General features: G+C 43.9%; 1 protein-coding gene across 1 annotated transcript in view; it reads left to right on the forward strand.

The window, feature by feature from the left end:
- Window positions 1-9,367, forward strand: part of LOC103602787 (zinc finger protein GLIS3-like) — a 158,611-nt gene that overhangs the window by 107,926 nt on the left and 41,318 nt on the right. Inside the window, exon 6 of the mRNA XM_008587224.1 lies at window positions 2,464-2,632. Coding sequence (XP_008585446.1) covers window positions 2,464-2,632 — 169 coding nt within the window. The remainder of the gene's footprint in view (window positions 1-2,463; window positions 2,633-9,367) is intronic.

The raw sequence follows: 9,367 nt of genomic DNA on the forward strand, positions 1-9,367 counted from the left end.
ACCACTAATAAGATAGTGTGTTAAAGTTCTTCGAATACTGTTCGGTGCTTTATACCAGTTTGTCTCTTAGTATTTTGGTAAACTTGACATATAAAGGTCTGTTCCCCTCACTAAGTTGCAACCTCCTCAAGGACAGGGGCCCACATATGGTAGAGTAGCTAGCACGTTGTAGGCACTTGGCAAATGTTAAATTTAGAAAATAATGGTTGTTGGATGGATGGATGGATGGACAGATGGGCAGTTAGATGGATGGATAGACAGATGATGGATGGATGAATGGTGGATGATTGGTTCTGGCTGTTAAATGGGATAAAGGAGAGACTCTAAACCTAACTTTTAGTGAATGGCAGGCTACAAGCAATGCCAAGTTTCCCAGCCTATTTCATGGCAGCTAATGTCAAATGTAGCTGTATAGACCTGGAAGCAGCACACTTTCTGTTGAACCATCAAGGAGAGCACACACCAAGTTTCCCTGTTGCCCATTGGTCTGCAAACAGCCGGGGCAGTGCTTCCCTTGCAATAAACATTTGTATATACATACAAACATACCTCCAGGGGAAATAAATGATGGGTGCATTCAGCAACTGAAAATAAATAGGAGATCTCACATTTCTACACTAAGACAGGAAAACAAAGTTAGCTGTGTTTTCACAGTGTCTCTGTGACCTCTTATTATTCCATTAGATTTCAGAATAGTATATAAAACACCAAGCTCCACGCTGACAAACACCAGTATTGAAACTATTGCCACAGTCAATCCAACCGGGCTTCTCCCCTGGGTAAAATTATTATTTGGAGTACAAGCAGAACTGTGGTTCCTGGAGCTAGCTGAGCATAAATGAGGGTGGTGATTCATAAGGTGACTCTAGCGAGTTTGCAAATGTGCAACTTTTACGGAGGCTGACGCACCCAGCACAAGCTCGGCACTGCCTTTCTGAGCTGGTAGGAATTTTCCGGCCTCACTGCCTCTTTAGGACTTGGAGGACTGTGGGGATGCAGGCTTCTGAGGATAAGTTAACCTGACGAATGCTGATTTCCCAGAAATAAACTCTTCAAGTCAGATCACACCCCTGTCAGTAGCTTTTTGAGCGGGAAGATGGTAATTCTGCCTCTTTACATGTTCCTCTAAGTACTTGAACTCTTGTTCCATTGGATTAGGCTTTTGGGGGCTGGGACATCTGGGGTATTAATTCTATCCTGGGGAGTTTAGGGAAAAGTCATACTTGTCTAAAAATACAACTCCCTGAACTTTTAAACCCTCAAATCATTTCGATAATGTGGCTCCACTTTTTAAATCCTGAACCTGATTTTTTTTTAAAAAATCCATTTATGCTTTGATATCAGTAGAGTAAGTACAAAAAGCAGAAATGGGTATAGATGTGGCTCCACTTTTTAAATCCTGAACCTGATTTTTTTTAAAAAAATCCATTTATGCTTTGATATCAGTAGAGTAAGTACAAAAAGCAGAAATGGGTATAGAGCTCAGTATAGCTTTGTACAGAAAAGGAAGTTAAAGGGAGTCACAATCACGATGCTGGTGTGATTACAGCATAGTGAGATGGCTGCTGAGCGGGTGCCAGACTCCAAGAGAGCCTCTGATAGACTCAGAAAGTGACAAGGCCCGGTTCCTTCTGGAAATCACACCAATTAGCCGATCTAAACGGGCACCTATTCAAGTTTGAGGTCACACACAGTTCTCCAAGTCTAGGCTGCCCTATGAATGGGGCTCCACCTCACCCTCTGTGTTGTAATAAGCAACAGTGGGGGATTGGGGGGCGATGGTCTGATGATCCCAGAGCTGCAATTGGTCCCTTTTCATATTTTGTGTTGTCAGGAGAGGACTTCTTTTTGATGAAGACCAAGGATTCATCACACCATCGGGAAAGGCTGGGGTCAGTTAGACTCTTAAGTTAAAAGGGTGTAGGCTTCTACACTGGTGCTAGGGTTGGGGGAGCTCCGTTCTCATGATGCTGACTGAGCAGCCACACAGAGGGATCCGGCCTGACCCACAGGGCCCCTTGGCAGCAGTGAGAAGGGGAAGAAGGCCTGTGCTGTGCCCTTCTCGGTCAGCTGACTGAATATTCCGTTACCTGCCTCTCCTCCCCGTGACTGAAAAGCACTAACCCAGAGACCTTCACACCGATGCAAACAGCACAAGACTGACCAAGTAGACAGTGTGCAGACAGGGAAGTGGCAGGGCCAGGCGGCACTGGACGTCAGCCTGGAGGGAACCCACCATGAGCTCCTGAGGTGACAGTAAAGGCACATTAGCCGCTGCTGAGGACCCCGTCCCACCATGGAAACAAAATTTGTGCATATCCAAGAAGGGGAGAACTGCTCCATGAAAACCACCCAGAGAAAAACAAACAAGCCCCTGACATATGTTTGCTGTCAGTCTTGGGTATTTAAAAGACAGGGGCTTCCTTGGGCCACAGTCTCACGCTTGTTCTCCCTTGATTGCAGCTTCCATTTTCTCCAGCAATCACTCAAGCCGAAGTGGAACAGCTGCTGGGGCCGTGCCACCCCCACATCCTGCCAGTCACCCTTCTCCGGGACATAATGTACAGGGGAGCCCCCACAACCCCTCCTCCCAGTTACCTCCGCTCACAGCTGTGGATGCGGGCGCCGAGAGGTAAGGCCATCTGTCTCTCTCTCCTAATAGGTGTCGCCGCCAAGCCTCCCTCCACCGAGAAGTGCTTTGACAGTTGCCGAATTTTATTAATAATCTGTAGGTGGGTTGAGTTACCCAAAGGTGACATTTTAAAAGTACATACACAAAGCACGTGGACCACATATCTCATTATTTGCTTTATTTTTCTACGGAAAACAAACGAAATGATGTTGGCAGTAGCCAATTGAAGTGTCAGATGCTGGGAAAATGCATCCAAATTTCTGCCTTTCCCACCTTTCCTCAGTTTGTTTCAGGGACTCAGTTTTAAGGTAATGTGAGTGCAAGTTGAAACACTTTCCAGATGGAAGAAAGTGCCCTCATCATGTGGATCAGGAGGGTGAGCTTGAGAGCAGAGCATAAAAAGGTACAGGACTTTATATGGGTGGCCAGAAAGGGGCTGTTCATTGAATATTTTATCACCTTCATAAAGGGTTTCTGGGGGAAAATTTGTAAATGACTATGATCTTCATGATGTTTTTACTTCTGAATTTGGCATCGGCTCCAGCGGCCTTTTGGGGCCTTTCTCATACTTCTGCTCCCCAATCTCATGTGTGCTTTTATGGACCACACACCAAAAACAGGAGACTGCATCTCTTGCCTCCCCATCTCCTGCCCCTTTTTGGAGCAGGCACCAGTGAACTTCTCTTGCCCAATAGCAGGTGTGTGGCTGCACCAGTACAGGCAGATTTGGAAGGAGGTTGGACACCTCAGTTTTCCTCTCTCTGAACTGCCCAACCCTCCAGAGATGCGGAGAGCATGCCCACACTTCTTGTCACCCCTCTCCACTTGTCATCTCGCTTGAGTTGACCTACCTAGGGGTTACTCCCAGACATGCACAGGGGAAAAAAGTTTTTGTGGGGACCCCTTTGCAATCTTGGAGTAATAGGTTTTTAGTGAGCAAAATAATGGGTTGAATAGGTAGGTAGTAGGAATAAAAGTTTTGAATCTTGGATTTTACCAGCATCTGCAGTTCCATCATTATTGGCCTGGTCTATGAGTTTGTTAATATGTGTATTTAAGTCCAATAAACCACACTTTTTATGGTTTATGCTTACCTTCCTGTTTATTAATATGTTCTTTTGTTTAATGAACATCTGTTGAGTACCTGCCATCTGTCAGACATTGTGCTGGGGGCTGGGGATACGAAGATTATTAAAACATGCTTCTGCCCCCAGAGGTTTTATTGGTGAGGACAGACATGTGAACAAAGTGTTATAGGGCTGTTTGGATAAATGATATAATAGAGACGCCACAGGAGCCTAAAGAAGATGTTCCTAACCCTGCCTCAGGGAAGGAGGGAAAGAAAGACCTAGTGATCTAGGCATTAAAGGAAGACTAAGGCTTTTCCAAATGGATAAATGGGAAACAGCATCCCAGACAGCAAGAGCATTCACAAGATGTGAGCAAGGGAGAGGACACACCTCAAGGCAGGTCCCGGTGGCTCAGGACAGCAGCCTCTGGGGTGTACATGGCTCATGAAGTCACAGAACAGTGTGCTGGCTCATGGGAAACCACGTATTTTATGCTAATAAATTTGCTCCTTATCCTACTGGAAGGGAAGAACCATCATGGGCTCTGTATTAGGAGAGAGACACACTCAGATTGACATTACAGAAAATGAACTCAGGTGACAAGATGGTTGGAGTAATGAGGCTGGAATGAGAGCTAGAAAAAGAAGGAGGGGGCCATTGCAGGTGACCTTGTGAGCAAGACGGTGACTTGAAGTAAGGATGGAGAATTTGTTCAGGAGCTATTATTTAGGAGGAAGGATCACCAATTATGACTTTATATGTGGAATAAAGAGAAGGGGCCAAGGTTTATTCCTGAGTTTCACCCCTAGACACCAAGATGGAAAGTTGTGCCATTAATAGAAATTGAAAATACAAGAAAACTGTGGAAGTGTGGAGGAAAAGAGGGTGTTTGGGTGGAGGGGAGGGGGGAGGAGAAGGAATAATAAATTGACTTTAGGAGTTTGAGTTTCAGGTGGTTGTAAAAGATCCATGTGGATGTGGATGATGGGCAATTAGAAATATTAATCAGAAGATGTCATACCTACTTTGAGGTTTTACGTATGCGGTAGGGTGTGAACAAACCATTAGCCTCCTCCCACAGGATCCGTCTGCAGAGCGGTGTGCGTGATACCCAACTGTTAAGTTCACGGACACTGGAGACAGGAAATCTCTCCTTCCAGTATCTGTTATATTCCTATAGGTTGAGATGAGCTTATTCTTTTTAGCATTTTATGTGGCTTCCAGTTGGGTTTTAAATGATATTAGCCGTGGGCTTTTCGTCATCTTATTTCATTCCACCTGGGTGAGAATCATACTCCACAAGGCAGTGAAGCTCAGAAGGATCGATGGGAACCCCCACTTCTTCACTGTGTCTCCTTCTCAGTAGTCATGACCACCCTTAACAAGACTCTAAGAGAAAAGCAATCATTGTGTCTCCTTTGTACACAGGCTTTAAAAGAATACATGTAGAAAAATATTTCAATCATTATTGGAGTGAAAAACAACCACCAGCACCACCACCCAAACACCTGATGTTTGTATCCCAGCTAGGAAAGAAGCTAAAGGTTTGGCTGTGGCCAAGTTCCTTGCTGTTCCTGCTCCTTGGGGTTCATTTGTATGGGTTTTAGCATTTTGTTTCATGATTCTTTATTTTTTTAATTCCCTCTTTGGAAATGTTGTAACATATAAAAATTTCAAGACTAGTGCAATTAACATCTATACACCCTGCACCCATATTCACCCATTGTTAATATTCTGCCACTTTTTCTTTCTCTCCTCTGCCGTGGCCCCCTTTCTTAGGTGGTTCTTTATCTGTTTGTTTATCTGTTGTTTCTGAACCTTTTGAGAGATAGTTGCAGATATCATTGAGCTTTGCCCCTAATTACTTCAGTGGAGATATCCTAAGGAGAACATTCTCTTACATAGACCCAGTATAGTAATCACATTCAGGAAATTTAATATTGATATAGTACTATTATCTAACAGTCAATAAATATTTAAATTTTCCAAATTTTGTGAAAAATGCCCTTTATAACTAGAGTTTTGGGTTTTTTTCTTTCGTTTTTATGATTCAGGGATCTAATAAGGGTCACACAATCCATTTTATTCTCAATTCTTTTTAGTCTCCTTGAGTCTAATAAAGTTACGCAGATTTGTTATTATTATCAATATGCTTATTGTTGGGAAAATATAGGAAAATGGTCAGGGCCCCTGAGGTGTTCAGAATCTTGCCAAGCGTTTGCTGTGAATAGGTGGTGTGTGGAGTTAGTGCACCTGCGCGGCTCCCTGACTTGGCTGGCGTTTTACTGCCTCAGGTGGCCACTGGCAGCAGGAGCAGACATGCTTTCCAACCTAGGGCTTCCAAGGACTTTTTGCCCGTAGCCTAGCTCACAGACCTGCGTGTAAGGGGTCTGGTGACCCGGCCTGGTGTGTGAGGGGTCTGGGGACCCAGCCTGGAGTGTGAAGGGTTTGTGACCCAGTCTGGACAACAGGCTTGAGGGGTCTGTGAGCTCCAGATCCAGCCCTAGCTCGACAACTGGTGTAGTCGTGTAGCTCGACAATTGGCCCAGTGGGGGCAGGATTACCAGCATGTAAAAGAGCCTGACAACTGGCATGGTCATGTAGCTTTACAATTATTATTATTGTTTTTCAGGATACTGACAGTTCTTGAAGAACTCGGGACATTTATTTTGCACAGCGTTCCAGGGTTTAGATTTGTCTAATTGTTTCCTCTTCAGCAGATTCATTGTAAACATTTTTGGCAGAAATACCACCCAGGCAATGTGGTATTCCATAGCTTCTTTGACTTAGTTTGCACCTCCTGGGAAATGAGGATGAAATGAACCAAAGCAGGTAAAGTGCCTAGCATGTTACGTGGCATAAAGAGGCATTCGGTAGCTGTGCATACTAATATAAAGACAGGTGACCTTGGCAGAGCTGAGTGATTCGAGTTTAGAAGTCAGAGGATGTTGTTAAACGATCATAGTGGTTGATAACGTAAATAATTGTGGAAGAGGAAATGGAGAGGAGGAAGAAGGTGCTGGTACTTTATAGGGATGAGTGAATGAAGTGGGCGTTCGTACTTCTGCGGTTTTGCCGAGGGCTGTGTTCTTCCCACAGGATGTGTGCCCCGTCTCTGTGCCAGCCCAACTGGAGTGGGCAAGTGTGATGTGTGGTGGGTTATCTCTTCCGATCGGGTTTGGAGAGGAGGATGACATGAAACAGCCCTGAACTACTCACTGTGTTTGCATTAGTGTCCAGCATAAAAACACTGAGAGCAAATCTGCTTACCTTCCGCTTTGGGTTTATGTATCTTTGCCTCTGTTTGCCTAGGAAATCCCCCAGTAAAAACTCCAGCAGTTTTCTTAACGGAAATAGGTTTATCACACTTCGTGATTTTTAGTGGGAAACTGGCATCTTTTCCTGCTTTGAGGGCATTGATTCATCATTTACTTAGCTTTAACTTGTTAATAAAATGGGCTGAGTCACTGTCAGAAGTCAGGAAAGGTCCACTGCATCTGCCCAGTTAGCATAGTTAGCATCAGCTTCTTTGATCCTGACCATCATAAAATAAAATAAATGCAAGTTCTCTCAATTTGATGAGGTTCCATTTTTATTTTGAAATATTGTCTGAATGACACATCATCTTAGTGATTTAAACAGTACCACACCACATCACCTAATGTTGATTTAAACTTGTTATGGGAAGTGGTGTTGTACTATGTTGTGCTGAACGGGCCAGTAGTATTTTATGTTTATGACAGTGGCTTCCCATAAGAGGAACTCGGCATCTTTGGAAATGTTAATTCACTGGGTTTCATAGTATGTTTGTTGGATCAGAGAAAACAAAAATATTATTGGGAGTTCCTTTTTGAAATGGAGATATCTTGCAGTCCCAAGAATAAGTCCACTGGATTTATGTCACTCATCTTGTGCAAGAGAATGTCGCTGCCCCTCTTTGTTCTGAAAGAAGGCCACCAACAGGGTGTGCTCTGTAGTGTGACAGAGCTTGTGGAGACTTGTGGATTGACCACAGTGGAGTGACTTATAAAGGAATTCCTATGAGCCCCACTTCTGAGCCAGGGAAGACTGAAAAGAAAGAAAGGATGTGGTCACTTCGGGGAGTATTCAATCTCGTACATAAATCAACAGCAGAAAATGTTAGGAATAATTGTTTTTGAGAATGTAGTCACAGCACCAGTACCAAATAAGGAATGCCAATTTCTTGAGTCCCTGGGAAGCCTACTGTTTTGCACTCATAATGTGGCCTTGCTAGAACTTTAGGCACTTTGATATATGTGTGGTCTTTCTTTGCCTTTCAGTGACCAGGACTAACTTTCACAGGTATCATTTTCTAATTCATCAGTGGGAAAGTAGTGTTGCTTGCCTGGCTGCTAAGGAGTCAAAGATAACAATCATTTTTGATTTAATGGCTTTGCAATTCTGTAAGATTCCTCAGTTCTAGTCAAACTAGGATGCTTACTGACTGCTGACTTAGTTTGCTTGTTTCTGCATCTTAATTCAGGCTTTATCTCTATCCAAATACTGCCCTTTTTTTCCTGTCCTTGACCAAATGTCACCCAGCCTTTGGAGCTCAGCTTGGTTCTCCACCCTCTCTGCCTCTCACAGCTCACAGAGACAAATCCCCCTGTTGAATCCCTTGGTTCTAATGATCTGTTTCATGTATTTACCATTCACCAGATATCACCTTGCTTGCTAACTGTATTATCAGCTTTCAGAGAACAGGAACCTTAAGTTTTCCTTGTAACCTCCGAAGTGATTTATACTGAGTGACCCAGTGGTAGGTGCTGAGGAATATTTGACAAGGGAAAAAGACCAATGAGAGGAATGCCTAGGAAACAGAGGTCATTGTCAGCTCCAGGTGGGAGGTTCTCATAAAGGAATTGTCTTCTTGATTTATTGGTCAGAAGGACAGTGGCCCTAATTCTCGAAGTTCCCACCATCTCATGTAACCTGCATGCTTTGATACAGTACCTAGTTAATCTAATACGTACATTCAAGCACACATACACATGCACACATACACACATGCACACACACACATGCACACACACACACACATATTGCTAGGAGTCTCTTGTCATCAGCCATTGCTGGGTCCCCTACATGGCTTTCTTTGGTCTTGGATACTAGAGGCCTGATACTCACGTACTCTCTTATTTGCATGTGTAGCATCTGAACATCTCAGAACTAATCCTGCTGCTTTGGGGTTCTTTCCTCTCCAGGACTTTCTGAGCAATCAGGGACATTGCTATCTTCACCCATTCAGCTTTTTCATAGCCTTACACATACACACGGACACACACACCACCCACATAATCTTTCCTCTGTCCTTTTAATCTCCTAGTATATGTGTACTAATCATAAGCATCATATAATATATTAAAGCTTATCAAAATCTGTCTCAGCCTTACGGGTTTGTTCATCGAGTCTTTCACTTAGCTGGTATCTGTGTGCCAGGTGATATGCTGGACACTGAGGAAAGGGTGGTAAACAGGACTAGCAAGATCCCTGCCCTCTGGGAATATCTAGTCTAATTGGAAATAACCAAGTCAAACGTCACTTAGAGTGTCATGAAGGGGTGACACTGGAGCTGTGGAGGCGTACAGAAAGGGCATGTAACCCAAAATCGGGGAGGAAGGAATAGAGGAAGAAACGTCTTTCT

This window comes from Galeopterus variegatus, unplaced genomic scaffold (genome assembly GCF_000696425.1).
Source record: "Galeopterus variegatus unplaced genomic scaffold, G_variegatus-3.0.2 Scaffold4300, whole genome shotgun sequence".
NCBI classification, from domain to species: Eukaryota; Metazoa; Chordata; class Mammalia; order Dermoptera; family Cynocephalidae; genus Galeopterus; species Galeopterus variegatus.